This window comes from Silurus aristotelis (genome assembly GCF_946808225.1).
Source record: "Silurus aristotelis genome assembly, chromosome: 17".
Lineage (NCBI taxonomy): Eukaryota > Metazoa > Chordata > Actinopteri > Siluriformes > Siluridae > Silurus > Silurus aristotelis.
This window is the reverse complement of record NC_139590.1, coordinates 7,054,484-7,079,708: the sequence shown is the minus strand read 5'-3', so window position 1 is coordinate 7,079,708 and position 25,225 is coordinate 7,054,484. Positions and strand designations below refer to the sequence as shown.

General features: G+C 37.1%; 1 protein-coding gene across 1 annotated transcript; it reads left to right on the top strand.

The window, feature by feature from the left end:
• The first annotated feature begins 1,554 nt into the window (after positions 1-1,554).
• slc17a7a (solute carrier family 17 member 7a) lies at positions 1,555-23,537 on the top strand. The gene is made up of 13 exons (XM_083567374.1): positions 1,555-1,725; positions 13,870-14,122; positions 17,229-17,347; positions 17,454-17,568; positions 18,070-18,157; positions 18,390-18,476; positions 18,831-18,973; positions 19,376-19,525; positions 19,824-19,956; positions 21,133-21,243; positions 21,413-21,540; positions 21,790-21,859; positions 22,800-23,537. Exons 1-13 carry the CDS (start codon positions 1,664-1,666, stop codon positions 23,087-23,089), a joined length of 1,749 nt encoding a protein of 582 aa, XP_083423500.1. The 5' UTR covers positions 1,555-1,663; the 3' UTR covers positions 23,090-23,537.
• The last annotated feature ends 1,688 nt before the right edge of the window (positions 23,538-25,225 follow it).

The following is a 25,225-nucleotide window of genomic DNA, read 5'->3' as shown; positions in this document are numbered from 1 at the left end:
GAATAATCAAAAATTTCTGGACTCAAATGAAGGTGTAGAACCATCTCAAGGATGATCAGAAGAAATGGAGAGCACCTGAGTTAAATATATGAGTGTCACAGCAAAGGGTCTGAATACTTAGGACCATGTGATATTTCAGTTTTTTTTTTTTAATAAATCTGCAAAAAGGTCAACAATTCTGTGTTTTTCTGTCAGTATGGGGAGCTGTGTGTACATTCATGAGGAAAAGAAATGAACTTAAATGATTTTAGCAAATGGCTGCAATATAACAAAAAGTGAAAAATTTAAGGGGGTCTGAATACTTTCCGTACCCACTGAATATATTTGTACACCTACACATATAAAATGCTTTTTCTATATAGTTTGAAGTGTGACTGGGGATTCAGCATCAAACATGTTCAGTCAGGGCTCGAGTTCTTCAGTTCCAACTTTGGTAAACCATGCCTTCATGGATCAACTCAGGCATTCCAATGCAAAAGCAGGTTGAAGATTTTTGGTTTTAGTAAACCCTGCCACATACATAGTTAAAAATTTTATGTTTTCAAATTTGTTGCAACACTTGAGAACAAAAAAAGGGGTGAGTGATGTTCGTGTCCACAAATAGTTTTATTTACAGTCATCCCTTATATGTATTTGATATAAAGAGATCAATAACAGTTAACTAGAGTGAAGTATACTCTGTTCAGCCACACGTTGTTACTCAGTACGGACACTAGAGGGCATCATCATGCTGTCGGAAATGTATAAGTCAAGTTTATTTGTATTGCGCTTTTCACAACAGACATTGTCTCAAAGCAGCTTTACATAATTTAACAGTTAAGGTGGATGGTGTGTATTTATCCCTGATGAGCAGCCATGGCGACTGTTGCAAGGAAAAACTTTCTTAGATGTTATGAGGAAGAAACCTTGAGAGGAACCAGTCAGAAGGGGAATCCATCCTCATTTGGGTGACACCAAGAGTGTAATTATATAAAAGCACACTCTTCCAAAAAAAATACTGTGAATCCCTGCGACAAAAACCTGTTTGCTTGTTCACGTGTAACTGCATAAAAGAAATACAAACACTTAACCTTTTTGGATTTAATAAAGATTTTGTTTAGGTGAGTTTGTTAAAATACTCATATAGAAGTGTCTTAAATGTAAACTTTACACTGATATTTTTTTTTTTTTTTTTGCCATTTATTTTCACGTGCATTTCTTACACACATGCACGATTTTCTTACCCGGCCATGAGATTTTATAGAATTACAATCTTTTTTTTTATTTGTATTCACATGAATTCCAGTGAAAGAAGAAAAGCCTGGATCCTAATGGATCTGCGTACAAAATTCCGGATTATTGTTTTCTGTTCATACAAACAGACCAGATCTAATTATTATTACTTATAACTATTGATCATTGTTTATGTATTGTTACTTACTATTAATGATTATTACTTATTACGAGTTTAAATAATAACTCCTGATACTGAAACAGTGACTCCATGTATTTCCTGTAAATAAAGCTCAGCCCATTCCAGGACCTTGGAGAGGGAAAGGGCGAGGGAGGGAGGGAGGGAGGGAGGGAGAGAGGAAGAGGGAGAGAGAGGAAGAAAGATAGAGAGAGCACGCGCTCTTGAACGGGAGACTGTGCGCGTGAAGTCGGGACACCGGGACTCGCGAGCATGGAGATCCGCCCGGAGCGCTTTAAGGCTGTGGCAGGAAAAACCCTGGGAAAAATACACAGGTTAGTGATCATCTATCAACTCTCAACTCTCAACTCTGTCATGTTGGATTTGGACACTTTTTCCCCTTTTTTTGTCAAGTGATCAAGTCAATGATCAGCTAATACTGATGTACACTAACACAATAAATCACTACAGATTTCATTTTGGAAAGTGATCAATTGTACATCACCATCATCATCAATAGTCAAGGATGTGAGAATATTAACATGAACAGCAGCCGATAAACTGTCTGCTCTGTTAATCAGATTAAAACGATTTAAAATAAACTCTATCTATCTATCTATCTATCTATCTATCTATCTATCTATCTATCTATCTATCTATCTATCTATCTATCTATCTATCTATCTATGGGAGGAATTGCATCTTTTTGAACTTATGTATTTTGTTGGAAATTTATTTTAATTATTTATAAAACCTCTTTGGTAAAAAAAATAGGTTAATACTCCTAAGAATTCTAAAACAGTACAACAATACAACAGTATTTTTAGTAAGTGTGTGTTTCATTGTGTTCATAATTAGTCAAGTCAAGAAGCTTTTATTGTCATTTCGACCATATATAACTGACGCAGTAGCTTATTTATTTAACCACATAAAACTACATAACAGAAAACACAGGGCTGCGGACTATTAAGTGTCCTCGCCAAATAAAGTGCATCGTGTGCAACCTGGTGCAAACAGTGCAAGACAGACAGTGTAAGACAACAATAGACAGTGTAGGACAAATACACAAAACACATAATAATTAACAATTATAGTATGTTATAACAGTTTTATTAATGCATCTACACTCTCTAGTGGCACGAACACCTACTTATTCATGCACGACACTGAGGCTACACTGGGAATAGATTGTGTTAGTGAACAGTTGTTAAAGTGAGATTTTGTCTCTGTCTTTGTCTGTTCACACTGTAGTCTTAAATTGTATTCTTGACTGACAGAAGTGGAACCCAATGTTGTCTTGTGCTGTTTGTATCTTACATTTTGGACGTGTTTTCTCAGCTGCTTTTCTTCTCACCAGGATTGTAAAGAGAGATTATTGTAGCCTTCCCGGCATTATACACCAATCTGGACTTCTTCTCTGAAAACGTCTCAGTAGATGGTTTTTTTTTGTTGTTTTTTTTGCATATTCAGTGTAGAGAATCGTGTGAAAATCCCAAAGATCAGCAGTTCTGAATTAACACCCTGCCTGGCACCAACCACCATACCCTGATTAGTGTATCCTGTGCCTTTAAAAAAAAAAAAAATCTGAACAAATTAACTGTAATTTTTATGCCAACCAAAGTAGAAATATAATTTCTACATTTTGGCAACAAAATACATGACAAAAAGATACAAAATACATGAAAAGCAGATTCACCCAAGGTTTTAGGGTCATGAAAATACCATATAATTTAATCTGTAGTTCACCTTGTGGCTACCAATAATCATCCGCATCCTAAAAACCCATTTAACTCCAGTCTCCATCCATTCATCCATCCATCCATCCATGTATGTATGTGTGTAGGTGAATGTTGGGCAAGCTTGTGTTGTAATCAATGAAGGTTCCAGACAGAATTGTTGTTATGTAATCGTTTAAGATTGTACAGAAGGGTACGAATAAGCCCACGCTTAAACTGTTGTCACCCAAGTGTCTGTCTCCTTCCACAATCTACTCAGCTATGTTCATGACTAAATGGCATTAGTGCTTATTACTAATCATTTTGGCAATTATTGATAAAGCACCTCTGAACATTCTTTTTAAATGTGTCCTAAATGTTACCGCATGACTTAGTCCGAGAAGTTACCAAACGTGATCACGTTCAAAACGGAACCCGAAAATTTTAAGAAAATATTTCGGCACCTTAAAATATTTGTTTGTACACTTTTTTAAAAATAAAGGTTCTTAATTATTAATTTGTTAAGGCGTATGGTTCTCTGAAGAACCCTCAACTTCTATGGCACCTTTTACATTGCACAAATGTTCCTTTGTAGAAGATTGTTCTTTATGGTAATTAAAAGAAAATAATTTTTCTAAAGCTTCCTTGAGTATCCATAAATTGTTCTTTTATGGCATTGCTGTGAAAAATCTCCATTTTGGTTCTTCCTGATTTGTTCATATAGTGATATGCTCAGTTTATATAGTTTACTTAATAATCATGTTATTTGACTGTCGTCAGATAATAATGTGCATAATGAGTATTCTAATATGGGGAGTGATAGATTGTGAGAGACCGTTTTGTAATGCAGTGTTGGAATTTGTTAATTGAATTATAAATTGTCTTGAATATAATGGTGTCCTATTCAGTAGATTCTGTATTCATGTCATTTGATATTATGATACATACATGTCATTATATACTAAGGTCCCCTGGTGGTCTAGTGGTTAAGATGCAGCGCTCCCACCGCTGCGACCCGGGTTCGATTCCCGGTCAGGGAACCATCCCCAGCCACTCTTAGTGCCGGTCCCAAGCCCGGATAAATTGGGGAGGGTTGCGTTAGGAAGGGCATCCAGCGTAAAACATGTGCCAAATCAAACGTGCGGAGGATCCGCTGTGGCGACCCCTAACGGGAGAAGCCGAAAAGAAAGTTACATGTCATTATATATTGTTTATATGTACATTATATTATACAATTTATATATATATTATAATGAATATATTATATTTATTGTTACCCTGAGGTGAGATCTCTGATAGCAACTAGACATGTAAATCCCATCCAAATATAGCTCAGCATTAATACCAGCATTAAGTCCAGCTGTTGGCCACGCAAATCCCTCGTCCTCGTCCTCACCATCCCATCACCGTCACTTCCTCTTACTGTAGCACACACGTTTCCCATACACATCACACGCACCGATTCTGTAATCCTGCAAGGCCTGGGATTAGACAATCCCACTTTTCACTGAAGTGCACGTAACCCTTTTAAAATGTGAATGTTCTAAATGTACAATAATTTTTGACTGTCAAAATAATTTTTCTGAGTTCAGCCCAGTTTACTGTGATAAAAATAACAGTTCACTGGAGTTTGTTTCAGACTGGTGCTTTTCACATTTATTATTTATTATGCAGCTAAGAAAATCACGATGATCCTAAGCATCATCCATATCAGTCTTTTTTTGTCTCAGTTCCTTAGGGGGAAAATTTCACCATGCCATTTGACAAACAGGAGCCTCATAGGCATCCATTGCAGTACGGATCGATGTCTGCTCTTCCATAAGTGCTGAAATATTCACTGAGCTTTATTCTACTGGCTACATTTATTTATTTATTTTTGGCATTCAGTCAAGACAGGTTTTTTTTCACCACTATTTCTGTACTTTACACCAGAAGAGACAATGTGCATTGCAGGTACTATATTTACAGATTTAATGTCTTTCGCCATAGAAAGTACCTGATGACTTAATCAAAATTCATGGCAAGAATTATGGCCAGAATTAGATGTAGAAATATCCATTTTGTTTTCATAATAAACATAAATCAATTTATTGTTCTCTTCACCTGTTTGTTTTGTCTCGTGGACACAACATTTTACACCGTTGGCTTTCCGCATGATGTGCACATTTTTTTGTAATCTAATTTGAATGTAATTAAAGTACAATTCAGTGTACAAAACAAAGTTGATAAAAAAAAAAAAACTCCCAGAATCCCACCATTAACCCTAACTATACTCCAGCTGTGAGGTTTTATACAAATGGTTTTAAAAGTACAAGCAGTAAAGACTTGTTCCCTTGTTGTTCTACATTGAATCCGGAAAGTATTCCCAGCGCTTCACTTTTTTCACATTTTTTATGATACAGACTTATGCCAAAATAGATTAAATTCATTATTTTCCTAAAAATTCTACAAACAATACCCCATAATGATAACGTGAAAGAAGTGTGTTTGAAATCTTTGCAAATTTATTCCAAATTAAAAATGAAAAAAATCACATTTATGTAAGTATTTACAGCCTTTGCTCAATACTTTGTTGAAGCACCTTTAACACCAATTACAGACTCCAGTCTTTTCGAGTATGATGCTACAAACCTTGTCACCTATTGACACCTATTTATGGGCAGTTTATCCCCATTTATCTTTGCAGAAACGCCCAAACTCCATCAGGTTGGATGGGGAGATCTCTCCAGAGATGTTCAAGTCTGGGCTCTGGCTGGGACACTCAAGGACATTCACTGAGTTTTTCCATAGCCACTTCTTTGTAATCTTGGCTGTGTTTAAGGTCATTGTCCTGCTGGAAGATAAACCGTCGCCCCAGTCTGAGGTCCAGAGCACACTGGAGCAGGTTTTTATCAGGGATGTTTCTCTACATTGCTGCATACATCTTTTGTTTGATTCTGACTGGTCTTCCAGTTCCTGCCGCTGAAAAACAAACCCCCAACATGATGCTGCCACCACCATGCTTCACTGTAGACATGGTATTTGCCTTGTTACAAGCGTTGCATGGTTTCCTCCAGACTTAACGCTTGGCATTCATGCCAAAGATTTTCAATCTTTGTTTCTCATGGTCTGAGTGTCCTTCAGGTGCCTTTTGGCAAACTCCAGGTAAGCTGTTATGTGCCTTTAACTGAGGAGTGGCTTCCGTCTGGCCACTCTTCCGCACAGGCCTGATTGGTAGAGTGCTGCAGAGATAGCTGTTCTCCTGAAAGGTTCTCCTTTCTCCACAGAGAAACGGTTGAGCCTTTTCAGTGTAACCTTCGGGTTCATGGTCACCTCCCTGACTAAGGCCCTTCTCCCCTGATTCCTCAGTTTATCCAGGCGCTTACCTGGAACCTTCAATGCTGCAGAAATTCTTCTGTGCCCTTCCCCAGATTTGTGCCTCGATACAATCCTGTCTCAGAGGTCCACAGACAGTTCCTTGGACTTTATGACTTGGTTTGTTCTTGGCTCTGACATGCACTGTTAACTGTGGAACCTCATATAGACAGGTGCATGCCTTTCCAAATGATGTCCAATCAACTGAATTTACTACAGGTGGACTCCAATCAAGAACATCCCAAGGATTATCAGTGAAAAAAGGATGCACCTGAGCTACATTTTGAGTGTAATGGCTTTGAAGACTTTGAATACTTATGTACATGTGATTTTGTAGCATCTTTCACATTGTCATTATGGGGTATTATTTGTAGAATAAATAAAAAATTATGAATAATGAATTAAATCCATTTTGAAAAAAGTAAAGTGCTGTGAATACTTTATGGATGCAGTGTATTCAGCTTCTTATGAAATTGTGTGCACGCTTAATGCTGTAGTTACAGTAAAAAAAAAAAAAAAAAAAAAAAAAAAGATTTGTGTGTGTGTGTGTGTGTATATATATATATATATATATATATATATATATATATATATATATATATATATATATATATATATATATATATATATATATATATACAGTGGGTACGGAAAGTATTCAGACCCCCTTACATTTTTCACTTTTTGTTATATTGCAGCCATTTGCTAAAATCATTTAAGTTTATTCTTCTTCCTCATGAATGTACACATAGCACCCCATACTGACAGAAAAACACAGAATTGTTGACCTTTTTGCAGATTTATTCAAAAAGAAAAACTGAAATATCACATGGTCCTAAGTATTCAGACCCTTTGCTGTGACACTCATATATTTAACTCAGGTGCTCTCCATTTCTTCTGATCATCCTTGAGATGGTTCTACACCTTCATTTGAGTCCAGAAATGTTTGATTATACTGATTGGACTTGATTAGGAAAGCCACACACCTGTTTATATAAGACCTTACAGATCACAATGCATATCAGAGCAAATGAGAATCATTAAGGTCAAAGGAACTGCCTGAAGAGCTCAGAGACAGAATTGTGGCAAGGCACAGATCTGGCCAAGGTTCCAAAAATTTTTTTGCTGCACTTAAGGTTTCTAAGAGCACAGTGGCCTCCATAATCCTCAAATGGAAGACGTTTGGGACGACCAGAACCATTCCTAGAGCTGGCCGACCGGCCAAACTGAGCTATCGGGGGAGAAGAGCCTTGGTGAGAGAGGTAAAGAAGAACCCAAAGATCACTGTGGCTGAGCTCCAGAGATGCAGTCGGGAGATGGGAGAGAGTTGTAGAAAGTCAACCATCACTGCAGCCCTTCACCAGTGGGGCTTTATAGCAGAGTGGCCCGACGGAAGCCTCTCCTCAGTGCAGGACACATGAAAACCCGCATGGAGTTCCCCAAGATGGTGAGAAATAAGATTCTCTGGTCTGATGAGACCAAGATAGAACTTTTTGGCCTTAATTCTAAGCGGTATGTGTGGAGAAAACCAGGCACTGCTCATCACCTGTCCAGTACAGTCTCAACAATGAAGCATGGTGGTGGCAGCATCATGCTGTGGGGGTGTTTTTCAGCTGCAGGGACAGGACGACTGATTGCAATCAAGGGAAAGATGAATGCGGCCAAGCACAGGGATATCCTGGATGAAAACCTTCTCCAGAGTGCTTTGGACCTCAGACTGGGCTGAAGGTTTACCTTCCAACAAGACAATGACCCTAAGCACACAGCTAAAATAACGATGTAGTGGCTTCACAACAACTCTGTGACTGTTCTTGAATGGCCCAGCCAGAGCAATGACTTAAACCCAATTGAGCATCTCTGGAGAGACCTAAAAATAGCTGTCCACCAACGTTTACCGTCCAACCTGACAGAACTGGAGAGGATCTGCAAGGAGGAATGGCAGAGGATCCCTGAATCCAGGTGTGAAAAACTTGTTGCATCTTTCCCAAAAAGACTCCTGTCTGTATTAGATCAAAAGCGGGCTTCTACTAAATACTGAGCAAAGGGTCTGAATACTTAGGACCATGTGATATTTCAGTTTTTCTTTTTTAATAAATCTGCAACAGTGTCAACAATTCTGTGTTTTTCTGTCAATATAGGGTGCTATGTGTACATTAATGAGGAAAAGAAATGAACCTAAATGATTTTAGCAAATGGCTGCAAAATAAAAAAGAGTGAAAAATTTAAGGGGGTCTGAATACTTTCCGTACCCACTGTATATAATTATACACACACACACTCACACACACACACACATTCACACATACACTGGTCAGGCAAAATATTATGACATTATAACATTATGAGCAGTTGATTACTGATCAACCGCAACCACACTGATTATCTCTTCATCATAGCACCTGTTAGTGGATGGAATATATTAGGGAGCAAGTGAACATTTTGTCCTCAAAATTAATATTTTAAAAGCAGTAAAAATGGGCAGAAGCTCTTGCTGGTCTGCAGTTTTGAGTATCTATCAAAAGTGGTCCAAGAAAGGAACAATGGTGAACCGGCAACAGGGTCATGGTTTAATGATGCACATCTGTAGCCAAGTCTCGTCTGTGTGGTCCGATCCACCAGATGAGCTACTAAAGCTCAACTTGTTGAAGAAGTTTATGCTTTTAATGATTGACGGGTCTGGACTGTTCTGGCGGCAACAGAGGGACCAACACAATATTAGGCAATGTTAGGTAGTCGTAATGTACACCAAATCGGTGTATAGTATGAGGCTATATAAATGGCTTTATTCCAAATATATAAGCTAATAATAAGCTTAAAAGTTACAAGGAATAAATTGAAAATTTAACAGAACAAATTTACAAAACTTACAAACTACAAAAAAATCTCCTTTTAAACAAGTGTTTTGATACTAAATAGTTTTAGTTTAAAAATGAGCAGGGCTTGCTTAATTGTCACTTTACTATTGTCAGGCACAAACTCCCTTCATGCTTTACCTGTATGAATAAAGCTTGGCCGGTGTAATTTTTTATGTTTCTGGTGAAGAGCTGGTACCATTCTTTGGCAATTATGCCTGCTACTATCCAGAGACAATCTGTGGTAATTACGTCAGGGTTTCCCGTGGCAGGTGACACTAAAAGGGTGTGATGGGGGAAGGGGAGTGGAATACCTACCACTGGAGTTGCTCTTTGGGTATAAAGCCGTCTGTAAAAAAAAAACAGTGTATGTATGTTTAGAGTGTAGCATTGATGAATCAGTGTGTAAAGGAACACACATGCCTCTCTATGTTTACAGATTTGGACTTCTGATTACATACTGTGTACCACACACACACACACACACACACACACACACACACACACACACACACACACACACACACAGTCTTGCTTTGCTTTACAATCTGACCCATGCTGAGCTACTGATTTTTATGGCTGTTTCTATGTGAATGGCACTACACTGTGAATAAATCTGACAAATGACAACAAATGTAATCATATTTGTATATTTCTATACTCATCTGTAGCTTGAAATGAGTAGAAATTGGACTAATATTACTCATCAATGTATCATGCCATCCCCCGGCAGACAGGGATGAAAGGCAGCTAAGACAATGTATTCAATTGGCATTGTGGTGTAGCAGGTAGCATAGCCACCTCACCGCTTCAGCTTCCTGTTCCATCCTGAGCTCAAATTATTGTCCGTGTGAAGTTTCTGTGTGTGTCCTTCCTGCCTCAGTGTGAATTTCCTCCGAGTTCTTGTGTGTTTTCTGAACTCTGAGAACATCTAGGTGGATTGGCTATTCTAAATTGTTTTTTTGAGTGTGTGTATGTTGCCTACTTTGTGGCCTGACTTCTTTAAACAGGCTCCTGACCCTGACAGGAATAAATTGTTATATTCTTAATGTCATGTATATGTGAGACCCAGAAAGTGTGTGTATTGGTATAGCTCAGGGAAGAAAGTGCTGTGTGTGTGTGTGTGTGTGTGTGTGTGTGTGTGTGTGTGTGTGTGTGTGTGTGTGTATGTGTGTGTGTGTATCTTTTTTTAGGATGAAGCTGTATTATGAACAGCAGAATAGTCAGCAGCTGATTAATCATTTAAAGGCTCCCCTGCTCCTACTGTTACAGCCTCCCAGTTTCTCAGTCCTGCACTCTCTCTCAGACTGAGCAACCGTAAACCCTTCACACCTCCTCCATCCCTCATCTCTCCATCACACACAAACACAAAGCGTCTCTCTTCAATTTTCACATTTGATTTATCTTATAATAATAATAATAATAATAATAATAATAATAATAATAATAATAATAGCAATCATAGTAGGCAAGTATACAAAGTATGTATATAGGGTGTAGTAAGTATTATTATTATTATTAATATTATTATAATTATAATTAATATTATTACTATAGTTAAACCTTTGTTTTACACTCATATATACATGTATACCTACCCCTATAGCAGCTCACAGCAAAATACATATATTGTGAATAAACTGCATTATTAATATACTTTTACTTTCTTCCATTTTTTTTTTCATTGTTGCAGTTGGTTTTGCAATGTCTACTGTATGTCATTTAACCAGATTTGTGTACACATGATAAATTCTTATTTGGAGATTTTGAGTGCTGGGCATCTATCTTATCTGATGATTATGTCATGGTCATGTTTTACGTGTGTGTGTGTGTGTGTGTGTGTGTGTGTGTGTGTGTGTGTATGGGTCTGTGTGCGTATGTGTGCGTACGTGTGTGTGTGTGTGTGTGTGTGTGTGTGTGTCCCAGGATGGGAGAGATTCTCCCTTGGTGGCACAGTCCCACTGAGACACAATCTGTTCACTGGAGGCAGGGGTGTGGGTTTAAAATACATTAAGTTCTAAGCACAGAGAGAGAGAACAAGAAAATAAGTGAAAGAGAATGTGTGTGTGTGTGTGTGTGTGTGTGTGTGTGTGTGTGTGTGTGTGTGTGTGTGTGTGTGTGTGTGAGAGAGAGAGAGAGAGAGAGAGACTGGGGAGGGGGATTTGTGGATTTGCCCTGATTTGGTCTGTAACCTTTTTGAATATAGTCACAAATGACCACAATGTTTCAATCACAGGCAAAAGGAGGGTCATCTGTAAACTGCAAATTTTTTTAAATGCATTGAAAGATTGAAAGATTGAAAGATGGATGTATGGATTGTTCTGAGAAATACGTTGGGATTATGGAATTTCTCCACTCAGGCCTCATCCTCTTACTGAGATTAAAAGAAAGCAGAAGGAAAACTAAATACTGTGTGTGTGTGTGTGTGTGTGTGTGTGTGTGTGTGTTTGTGTAACTTTTGCTAATATGTAGTAGTATGTTAGAATTAGTAGCAATATTTATGTTGTGGCTGCAGGCTAGAATGCCGACATTGAAAATATCTCTTGTGTGTGTGTGTGTGTGTGTGTGTGTGTGTGTGTGTGTGTGTGTGTGTGTGTGTGTGTGTGTGTGTGTGTGTGTGTGTGTGTGTGTGTGTGTGGATTTGTGTGTGATACTCCTCTCTAATGCGTTTTACCATCTTAACATTAGGCCCCTGCATTTGAAGTCTCGAAGAAGTGCTTTGTTATCGACACGCTGCCAGATCCAGACGCCGATGCTCATAAATAAATAAATCATACACATTTTAAATGCATTATTAGTTCCTTTAAGTGCTTATAATGTATAAATAACTGATGACTTCAGAATGTCTAAATGCGCTTTATTTTAACTCATCACCTACACTATAGATGCATTTAGGGCTAATCTTGGGTTAATAAATGACACATTCTGGATCACTGATCCTAAGCCTGATGTCCTTAATACAAAGCGTTTATTGTAACTACACAAAAGCCAAAGAGAGGAAATGAAGCTAGCGGGTGAAACACGTTTTAAATAATATTCCTTATTATTTTTTCCAGAGAATTTCACTAAAACTCTATAAAAGGAAAAATTTTAATTTTCAATATAAATATAAATTTGTATTTAAAAACCCAGTCAAGTGCATTCACAAGTTTAAATTCCCAACCTTTCCAACACAACACACAATATGTTGTTAGTTATTGGTGCTAATTGCAGCTGGAGGCCATTCCTATAGCAGAAGAGCTGTCTTTTTCGTTAGATTTTGTTTTAATTACATTCTCATCTATGATTCATTAACACAATCATGACACTATGAAATAATAGAATGACTTCTATTTTTTTAAAAGAAAAAAAAGAAAAAGAAAAAAGGATAAAGATAAGGATCTCAGCCGTACTTCCACTCATTACCGGAAGTAAGGAATTTCAATAATCCTAATCCGAGGGTGGAGTTTGGGATTATCTAATGCCCTGGTGGGGGGAAGTGGTCTGAAGTGATGTGTGAGAAAGGTTTCAAACCTAATATCCCTCACAAAAAAAAAAAACATATTGTGTGTAAACACAAATATGTGCAATTTTGCACTATTAGAGAATCTTTTTATGGTTCTATATCATGACTGTAATATGTAATGATGTTGTGCCATGTAATTCAGGCATACCTACACAAAAGTCTTATATATGCCAAAATTACTTGTGCTTTGCATTGGCGAGTTTGTGTGTGTGTGAGTGTGTGTGTGTGTGTGTGTGTGTGTGTGTGTGTGTGTGTGTGTGTGTGTGTGTGTGTGTGTTTGTGCAGTAGGGCAGGTTACAGTACCCAGATGGTCTCTCTTCAGGCCTCTGCTTGTTCTATCCACTGAGACGCCCCCTTTATGTTCTCCTCCTCTCTCACCTGCAGCTGTGTTAACGCCTGTCTAAAAGTGGTGTGAGGGTTTAAATTAGACACTACTAACACACTCATGACAAAATATCCAAACACTTGGAAAATAGTAAAAAATAGTTTAAAACCAGTCCTTTCATATAAATGACTTGACAATAGGCAATCCTAAACAAATCCATGGTAATGGCAGACTATAGTTAGTGTTAGTTTTCTTTAGGATGGCTGTCTGTGGAAGCTGATGCAATGGAAGATTTGCATATAGTTGTCATTTTGTTGTTTTCAGCCCTGTGAGCATTGCATTTTATAAAGTACAAACTAAAACAAACATTGAACAATCTGTCACAGCTGTCACAAGATTTAAAGTGCAAAATGTTTGGTAATGTATATTAAATCACTTTTCTGAAAGTGCACATGGGTGAGTTTCCCAGGTACGAGTACAGGAGCAAAAGGTGCTTTTTAAAAGACCACTAGTGTAGCTTTAGATACTATAGATACATCTGTTTCCCTGAAAGTCTTGATTTTGTACCTTTAAACATGCATTGCCTCAAAATAAATATCAGTTTACTGGAAAACAACTTTTTAAAAGATTTTTTAAGTTTGCAGAGATGTCAGTTTCAATGACAAAAACTTTGTCAGGATATTTTGATACAGCAGGAACTTCCATACACTTTCTCATTCTACCTCCAGGATCCTCGAGAAACGTCAAGAGAATGGCGAGACTATCGAGCTGTCAGCAGAGGGAAGGCCAGAGATGGTGGAGGAGAAAGAGCTGCCCGTTGTGGATTGCACGTGCTTCGGGTTGCCACGCCGCTACATCATAGCCATTCTTTCTGGTCTCGGTTTTTGCATCTCCTTCGGCATCCGCTGCAATCTCGGTGTGGCCATAGTCAGCATGGTCAACGACCACACTGTTTTTTATGGGAAAAAACCTGTTATAATGGTGAGTGTCCTTTCAGGGATTAGATTCTAAACCAGCATTAAGGTTTATACCCACGTCTTTGACAATAGCTTCTGGTTCCACCGAATATTTACAAAGCTCAAGGGTGAAATCAGCAACACTTGTTGTGGACAGACGTCGTGTGGGCAGACTTTGCAATAATTCTGTTTCATCAGTATTCAGGAGATGTTTTCTGTTCATCAAAGCTTGTAACACATTTTCTACTTTGTGTAGCTGTGCTGCTGAATCAGGCCCAACTGTGAAATGTGTGTATCATTCGCTTACAAAGCTTTGGTAATACTTAAATAATTATATTCTTGCCTGTTTAAATATGTGCAAGTTACACATGTGTAACATTGTACTAGCATACTAGCAAACTAACCTACTTATATATTTCCAAAATTACACTTACGCATGCTTAAATGATGACATATTGCATATATAAATACTTGTATACTAGGATTCAAATTCCTACATGCTACCCTACTTGTACAACAATACGCACTTGCATACTAGGTGAGTATTATATATACTTGTATAACATACCAATAGCCACTGACATATATGAGTGCTTGCATACTGGCATATTTACATATTTGGATGCTTAATTATTTGCATGTTAGTAAAAGTACATGCTTTTGTAATAGTAAACTAGATTGCATTTACAATTTCAATTATGCACACTTGAACACTGCATAGTTTTTCATACTATAATTATTACTTTTATTAGTTTATTATTACAAATTAGTTACTTGTATACTTGCATTTCTACATACGAATATAATTTTTTTAGCGTAATTAATTTTTTCCCCTCTTGCTAACATATATAATTGCATTATACTCATCATACTTTCATAATTAATACTAACATACGTGGCTTCCTTCATACTTATATGCCAAAAGAGATCTATTAAGTTACTTACATACATAAATTAATTAATACTTGACATTTGCATACTTGCATAATACCATACTTACATTTATAAAGATAGTTACTATAGTTCTTTAAAATCCTAATCCTTACATATTTGGAGGTGCATATTAGCATACTATCATGCTAGCATAATAGCACATTAGCATCCTGGACATTCATACTTACTTATTCACATTCTTCATACATACTTATTTACTTGTATTATAATACTTTCTCAACATTTATGGCATTTGGAAGACACCTCAATCGAGAGTGACTTATCTTATCCATACAACTAAGCAGCTATAGGGTTAAGGGCTTTGTTTAGAAGGCAGCTTGGTGTGGCTCGCATTTAAACTCATGACCTCAAGTCCAATTTAGTAGAAAACGTCTATACTTTTCATACTTACCTGTTAGAATTCTAGCAATCATATATTCTCACACACTAGCATACTTATATAATACTTTTGTTAACCAGCAGGCATATAGCGCTAAGAGGTGTAGTGTTGCGTTTTGTTTGTATACATGGCTGCTTCAGTTTTTGAGAAAATGTTTCCAGTCCTGTTGTGAATAGTGAGTGGGAGCCTAGCCGTGGACAGCACATGGCACCACTGAGACTCAAGCCGAACCACAGAGCACACTTCTGTCTTCTGTAGTGTTGCACACTCAGGACTGGCAGCATCTCAGGCACTAGTTAAAACTGATCAACTACATGTATTTCTGCTGTTTCTTTTTAAAGAAGCTGAGTCAATAAATACAGTTCGGGACACAAGCTTTTCCAGTTAGGATATTTTTTAATATATCAGCTGAAGTCCAATCTTTACTGAGGTGAATCAAGAACACAAAGTACCAGTGTTCTTTCCTTCCCCCTCCTAGCTTTTATGTTATGGGTGACAATGGAGAAGTTGTCCTGGACCACATACACATAAAAACTCAGAACATTTATTGAATTGTGTGTATAAAAAAAAGCTATCATAGCAAAAATAGTTTTAAATTAGCTGGGAGCACACTGCTTAAATCACTGGACTCTGGATTAGAAGGTCACAAGTTCAAATCCCAGCACCACCAAGCTGCTACTTCTGGGCGCTTGAGCCCCTTAACCCTCAACTGCTCAGTTTTAAGTCAATCTGAATAAATGTAAATATAGAAACAAGTATAAACTCCAAGAATTCTGCTTGCACTTTATTTTATAGATATATTGTACTATGTACACTTTGTACTAAGGTTTTAACCACTTCTATCACTCTGTACTAGGGATGAAAAAATGTATCATGAAATAATTAATCACAATACAAAAATCTAACAATGTGACTTTATCTTATAAGAATTAGCATTCTATAAATTATATAATATGCACTTTTGAACATCAGAGAAACTGCACATCCAATAGAATTACCTATATAATTATGCCATTATTATGTATTTGAGTTGTGAAGCACTCTTGGGTAGCTTTCTAATTATCCCATCCACACACCACTGCAATCTATGGTGGCTGAGAAAGCGAAAGAGTAAAAGGTTGTGGAAAACCGATATTTTAGCCTGTGTTGGAGCTCAAATTTTTTCTGCTGCTCATTATGTTTGAATTTTTCCCAAATCAGTGATCTTACATTTTCTACATTTATTTTAAATATGAAGCTATAGTACATTTTGCTTACAATATAATTATTATTTATTTATTTTACAAATTGAAATTGTGAAGCTGGTATTGTGATTTGAATGAATGAATGGACATCCTGACTGTACAGTGTATGGTTGCAGGGATTTCTTACATGTTCCTTTTTTATATTGTGGCTTTTTGCCTTGCCTCTGACCTTGAAACAAAATTTGTAACAACATTGTGGTATATAACAGCTTACAGTGCAGTTATATAATACAGCACCTCACTTTATTATTGGATTTCAAAGTAACATTACACCGCATAAGCTGTGAAGGTCACATGACTTCTGTAAGTGAATTTACATTCATCAATTTGGTTTGTCTGTCTGTCTGTCTGTCTGTCTGTCTTTCTGTCTGTCTGTCTCTCTCTCTCTCTCTCTCTCTCTCTCTCTCTCTCTCTCTCTCTCTCTCTCTCTCTCTCTCTCTCTCTCTATCTCTCTGTTTTATCTGTCTGTCTGTCTGTCTCTCTGTTTTTTGTCTGTCTCTCTCTCGCGCTCTCTCTCTCTCTCTCTCTCTCTCTCTCTCTCTCTCTCTCTCTAGGCTGCTCAATTCACATGGGATCCAGAGACAGTGGGGATGATCCATGGTTCATTTTTCTGGGGTTATATTGTTACTCAGATCCCTGGAGGATTCATCTGCCAGAAATTTGCTGCCAACAGGTGATTTTCCCCCAGTGATACTCAGAAACAGCTGATGTACATTCCATTTTTAAGCATTGCAGAGTGTGCATGTGTTCTGAGGAACACATCTTTCTTATTTCTGCAGAGTGTTCGGCTTTGCGATCGTGGCCACATCCACTCTGAACATGCTGATTCCGTCTGCAGCGAGGATCCACTATGGATGTGTCATCATGGTCAGGATATGCCAGGGTCTTGTGGAGGTACGCCATCTGGGTTTGTCTCTTTGTGCCTTTGTAAAGTCCAGATCAGAAATCTGGAAACAATTCCATTCCAAAGCGACAAACACAAATTACAGATTTTAATATGAACATTGTTTTCTCCCTTAAAATACTTCAATACAATCAATTTGTTTACCCCGTATTTCTTGTGGACATTAGATTACTACTACTACTATTTCTACTGTATACTGTACTGTATTTTCTTGCACACTTAGCATGTAGCTGGTAAAGAGTAATGATCATCTGATATCGATGTTGATGGGTTCTCTTTAAGTCAGAGAGTTTTTCTTTTGCTCCTGTTGCCTCTGGCTTGCTAATTAACATTCAGGAGTTTATTTTTAAATGAACAAGAAACATTGTCTTACACTATACAGGTGCATTATACAGTAGGCATAAATCTGAATCTTTATTGGGATATAACAAAAACTGTGAACCTTTTTACATTTGAGCTTGAATCGGATCTTCTTTTTGTACATCCCACAGGGAGTGTCATATCCTGCCTGCCATGGGATCTGGGCCAAATGGGCTCCGCCTCTTGAGAGAAGCCGATTGGCCACGACAGCATTTTGTGGTGAGCACATAGATGATAATTTTCAGACATATAATCAAACTCTTGTTATTTGCCTTGATTTTAGTCCCTACCTCTATTTACATAATTGTTATTAGCTCAAACATTGATTTGTGCTTAAAGACAACCTATAATTGAGTCATAATAGGTCTAATGGTGTGTGACCTGTGATTTATATTGCATATAGGCTTTTATATTGATGACAATAAAAAGCTTTATTCTGTATCTGAATCAGGGTCGTATGCAGGTGCTGTGGTGGCAATGCCCCTGGCCGGTGTGTTAGTACAGTATACTGGATGGTCATCCGTATTTTATGTATATGGTAAGTAAAAATCACAACTTTGCTCTCTCTAATTGACTTTCAGAACACATATCCTGAGCAATTAACATATCCTTGGCAAGCTGCTGTACTTAACTGAGCTTTATTTAGATATCCAGTACATTTACATTTGCAGCATTTAGCAGATGCCCTTGTCCAGAGTGACAAACAAAAAAGCTGCTATGAGACAATGTCCATTGTAAAAAGTGCTATACAAACAAGTATGAATAGAATAGAATAGAATAGAATAGAATAGAATAGAATAGAATAGAAAGATTTCTAGGAATTAATCGATATTAATCACATTAATCATATTTTCTGCTCTAATCTGTGTCTTTTGTCCTATTTCTCTTTTAGGTAGCGTCGGGATACTGTGGTATCTCTTCTGGATCTTGGTGTCATATGAGAGTCCAGCTGCTCACCCTACCATCACCCCCGAGGAGAGGAAATACATTGAGGAATCGATTGGAGAGACAGCAGGGCTGGTCAACCCTCTTCAGGTTTTTTTATACATACACTCATGGATGGCATGGGTTTATTGGTGTATTCATGCATCTACATTTGGTGTCCATGATGGTCCACACTGGTTTGATTTCTCATTCATTAAAAAAAAAAAAAAGTTGTCACAAGTAAAGAATTTTGTGTCTACAAAACATCTAGAAAATAGAAACCTAACTTATGGGAAGTGGTAGCTCAGTGGTTAAGATGTTGGAAATCTGATTTGAAGGGTCATGAGTTTAAATCTCAGCTAAATACATAAAATGGCAGCACCAACATTTTAGCCACTGCATGAACTCATCTCCCTTTCAACGTTCCTCTTTTTTTATTTGACTGCACTTTCTTGCTTATACCCTGCAGTATGTGTGTCTAGCAAATAGCTTGCCCTTTTGTGCTCTCTGCAGAAATTCAAAACCCCGTGGCGTCATTTTTTCACCTCTATGCCGGTGTATGCTATTATTGTTGCCAACTTCTGCCGAAGCTGGACCTTTTACCTGCTTCTAATCAGCCAGCCTGCGTACTTCGAGGAGGTTTTTGGGTTTGAGATCAGCAAGGTGAAGCACAAACTTGCCTCCACCCACATACATTGAACAAAATAGCAAAATACAAACAAAATACCAAACGTGTAGGCAGTGTTAAGCGTGCATTTGTACATAACCGCCTCCGCAACATGTGTGCACTTTTTCTCAGATTGTTGCTGAAACGGAGAAAGTCTGAGTCATAGGCATGTTTGGGTTCAAATCGCAGTTCTCCTTGAGGAGATGTTTAGACATCTAACACAGATAGGCATATCACATATATATATATAAGTAATGTAAAAATAATGTATGATCGTGCTTCTGTCCTTTTCAGGTGGGGTTGGTATCTGCGCTTCCTCACCTAGTGATGACCATCGTAGTGCCGTTGGGGGGGCAGCTGGCTGACTACCTGAGATCACACAATATAATGAGCACCACAAATGTCCGCAAGCTCATGAACTGCGGAGGTGTGTGAGTGAGAGAGAGAGTGTGTATGAGAATGCCTGTGTGTGTTCGTGCATGTTTGAATTTCTAATCTGGTTTAGCAGATGGGATTAAAATCACTGAGGCATACGTTCAAACAGCAGTGAATAGGTTCACTGTGGACATAACCTATAAAATATTTTTTATATTTTTCCCTAAATATTTACAACTTTGTTGTTGTTTATAACTTTAAACAATATGATTCCTTTAGCCTTCGATGTATTAGGTTTTAGAATTATAGGTCGAAGACTGATCAAACATATGAAAGTTTTAGTTATTCACTAATTTGAAGCTGTAAATACCATATTCACAATAGATTATTACTAAACTGTTTAACACATCTAATACACTTTGACTTTTTGCCTGATATTTCTCAGTCCAAGGTTAAGGCTCTGGGTTCACTGTTGGGCCCTTAAAAAAGGCTTTTAAAGCTGCAAACTTGTAACAAGATTTTCAAATTTTTTATCTAACAAATAAAGGCTGCTTCTTTTTCTAAATACAATTGTTATTTTATCCTATAGGTGCATTGGCTGTGCAGTGCCGTCATAATAGATATAGGAACTAACAACATAAGCAAAAAACAAGAAACCTTTCAAAGATATATATTTTTTTCATTTCATACCATTTAGTTTATTTCAAATGCAAAATAAACACAATATAAGCCCTGAGATACTATGGATAAATGGAGATCATCATGCGTTTAATTGGCAATGACTAATTAACCTTATAATACCATGTACAGTGTGTTAGAGTCTCATTTCTGAGAAGGTGTTGATTCATTTTCTTTGAGAGCATTTTTGGCTGCAATGCCAATCACAGGTTTATATTAATACACTCGTTCTAATATATTATTGTTTCTATAGTAACAGGACATCCTGTGGGACTTATCCAGAAAATGCTCCATGCAGCCAGATAAAAAAAAAAAAAAAAAGTACCATTGTGGATGTGTGAAAGGTTCTATGTGGAGATATTTCATTAATTTATTTGTCTTGAGGAAGGAGGGTCCAATGCTATTGCTTTATTTGCTCAGTTAGAGGTAAAACTGTAACTGTACAGTCTCATGCTTTGCTGGAAAACCCTGTCATGTTTTCTTCTTTACTTTAGCCTATTGTTATGCAATATTGTTGTGGTCTTTCATGTTGATGTGGTGTGTTTTGCAGGATTTGGAATGGAGGCAACGCTACTGTTGGTGGTGGGATTCTCTCACACTAAAGCAGTGGCCATATTATTCCTCGTACTGGCGGTTGGCTTCAGTGGGTTTGCTATCTCAGGTTAGAAAGTGTTATTTAACTATATAAGCAGACACGTCCTGTGTATACAATACAGCCAAGTCTTACGGCATAATCTCTCTCTCTTTCTCTCTCTCTCTTTCTCTCTCTCTCTCTCTCTCTCTCTCTCTCTCTCTCTCTCTCTCTCTTCTTCTCACTCTTTCTCGTTCAGGCTTTAATGTGAATCATTTAGACATAGCACCACGTTATGCCAGCATCCTAATGGGCATCTCTAATGGAGTGGGCACCTTATCGGGCATGGTGTGCCCCATTATAGTGGGAGCCATGACCAAACATAAGGTACAATCTAATAATACACACACAAACACACATCTCTATTCATTCTCTGTTGCCTGGTCTTGTAAAGCATTATAAAATAATATCAGGTTCTAGTAATAATAAGTATATAATTTTTAAGTATGGGTGTGTGGATGCTCATAAAAGAGCTGGCTGTCATAGCTAACATTATTTTCACATAGTTATGATCAAGCATGCACATTGTAACACCAGTCTTACAGTATGGCTTTGTTTTTTTTGTTTTTTTTACAGACACGTGAAGAGTGGCAGTACGTCTTTCTCATTGCATCATTAGTGCATTATGGGGGTGTGGTCTTCTATGGTATATCTCATTTTTGTAATTATTTTAATACAGAATTTTCTTTTTAATAGCAACAAATCTAAACTGAGAGAATGATTAACTTGAATAATTAATAAAAAAAAATATATAAATCACTTCAATCAAAGAAAGCAAGAATGCAAGAAAGCAAGAAAGAAAGAAAGAAAGAAAGAACTACTGATTGATGTGGTATAAAAGTGTCCTTCCTGTCATGGGATAAATTTTTTCTTTTCCTGTTCATCACAATGACATTAGCCAAACATGGGTTTCTATGATCTTGTGTCTTTCGAAGAGGGCAGGCAGCATGTTCCTATCTGAGCACCTTATACAGCGCTGTGATGCTGCAGGAGCAGTCATTTAAATAGTTACTGGTTTCTTTTGTCTCAGAGGAGAACAGAGTCCATTCCCAGTGGGTGGTAGGATAGGGGAAAGTTAAAATTAAGAAAAAAAGGTAAAAAAAAAAAAAAAAAAAACACAAAAATCATCTTAGGCAGCATTGATCAAACAAGGGATTTTGTTTTCTATGATTTATATAAAAAAGTAGCAAATAAAAAAAGTAAATGTCCATTATTCAAAAATGGAGTGAATGCAGCAAAACATTGAGAATAGAGAATGAGTTGTACTGCAATCTGAAAATTCATATAATATTTAGAAATTGTAAAAAAAAAAAAGAAAAGAAAAGGAAATGTGAAAATTTTTTTCCAGAGGCACCTAAAGAACAGATAGGCCTAAATAATTACTCAATATTCGACTGACAGGAAAGATAACCACCTTTAAATTAAAGTTATTATCTGCTAATTGAAGGATACATTGGGCTTTTTAAATTATACAATCACCAGATATTCTGAACAAATGTAACTTTATAATTAAATGTAATTGTTTATTTGAGTTTTATTTTAAACCGATTTTATGTTTTTAAATGATTTTACTCTTCCTATCTCAGGCATATTTGCGTCAGGCGAGAAGCAGCCATGGGCGGATGCCGAGAACACCAGCGAGGAGAAATGTGGCATCCTGGATGAAGATGAGCTGGCCAATGAGACTGAAGAGCTTTACAGAACGGGTGGACAGTATGGTGCCATTAACCAGCCAAACACTGCTGGGCCAAACGGGAGTGGAGGTGGGGGCGGAGCTGGATGGGTCTCTGACTGGGACAAAACAGAAGAATATGTACAACCAGTTGGGAGAAATAGTTATCTTTATGGAGGAGAGGATGAGAGGGAACTCACATAGTGTGAGCAGGGTACATTTTTCCAGTCCTGGAGATTTTCCCTGCTCATAGACAAGTTGTAATGTTTAATGGACCCTTTAAAATCAATACCACTGGACAAAGCTTTTGTTTAGATGGATAGAGACATCGATTGAAATTTTGTGTCTTGACAAAATGAGTGTCTCTTCTGTCTAGACTCTTAGTCCATAATTCTTAGTTCTACATAAAATATTTACTAGGCCCTCCAAAGGAACAAATCAAAGAAAGATTTTGGTATCTCCCCAGCTCCCATGAACTCAGGTTCATATTCTTGTAGATGGTTGTGTGAGTAACTTTAAAACCAGGAGAATGGATAAAGCATGCAAATGATTTACTTGACTTGTGGCTAATCTTAGTTAGCTAAGGCTAACACTGAAAAAGAACCAGCTGACTACAGTTTTGAGGTCAATAAATTAATAAATGTAGGTGAAAGTCTGTTAGTGGGGGTAAAATTGTGTGAATTTGGATGTATTCCAAATTCACTATTTTTCAGTGTGTGTGTGTGTGTGTGTGTGTGTGTGTGTGTGTGTGTGTGTGTGTGTGTGTGTGTGTAGTTGGATTTGCACAAATTTTTCTTTGGCTACATATTCAAGCCATATTAAAGCTTGTTATTCCTGAATTTTCCACCAACACAAAACTAATTCCAGCCAATTCAATACAGTGGAACCTCGGAGCTCACGGCCTCAGCGCTCGCGACTTTCATTCCGACGGGCGACTCTCATTCAGATCGGCTCGTGAGCAACCGCGAGCTGCTCAAAACGCTAGTTTTAACATTTCTAATCAAGGTTTATCTCATTAAAATTGTCTAATAATTAAGTGTTATGGAGTGAAATAGTGTTATTTACTTATTTAAATCATTTCGTATAGTGTTCTTTGGGTTTTTACTGGGTTGGAAGGGGCGTATCAAAAGGTCGCGAAAATTCGGAACTCGCGACCGGTCTTGGTCCCTAACCCTCGCGAGCTCCGAGGTTCCACTGTATTATTTATAGGCCTACATGTTTTTGAGTTAATGACCCATGAATAAAATCCCATTACAAGTGACCAGATAAAACTGCTAAGAACTGGATAATAATGTAATTGAGGTGTTATTAGTCAAGTAAACCTGTAATTATATACCTACATCTGTTAAGGTGTATATATATATATATATATATATATATATATATATATATATATATATATATATATATATATATATATATACATACACAGTAATCCCCCGTTTATCACGGTGGTTACATTCAAAAACCGCAATAAACAGATGCCACCCTAAAAATGCTTTTTTTTTTTTTATCATAATTATTATTGTTTAAGCCATAAATCAGCCTCCCACTTTTCCTCCACACTTTAGAAACATTTGCAAGAATATAACAAGATGAATTTTGTGTAAATTCGTAGAAATCCAGTACACTGTATCACATTTATAGTAAGTAAATGTACTGTACAGTATATAGTTCTGTAGTAGTGTAGCCTATGCATTGTTTCTCTGCTTGTTTATTGGTTGAAGTGTCCTATGATGTCAAAAAAGGGGCTGAGTAAAAGATAAACGTCACCGCATTCTTTACTTTCTGTACTGTACTGTATTAACATTTTACTTCATTTTATAATTAATTAGTTATGTGGCAAATGCAATTCCGGGGGCACGAGATTCAAACCGTGGTAAAGCAGGGGATTACTGTATATATATATATATATATATATATATATATATATATATAGTAGCAAAGACCAGCTTGATGCAAATGTTTGTATGCAAATATAGAGGTGCATTGTGTAGAGAGAGAGTAAAAATTCCCATTGACCATCAGATACACAAGGAAATCACTTAGTAATTAAACAGTAATTTGCATAGAGGCACGGAAGAGAATTGTTTATAAAGCAAGTAGCATAGGTATTCAATTGACACGGACCAACAAAGTGCAGAGTTAAAATTGTACAGTACAGATTTATTTTTTTGTTTATAGCAGTATTGGCTTTAGATCAGTTCATATACAAACAATACTTGGTTATATCTATAACACTGGCCATACTGATTGCCATTTTGAGAAGGTAATCAAGATTAGAAGAAGAACAGAATCAATAGCCATTTAAAAAGTTATTTACCCACAGACTCCAAAATT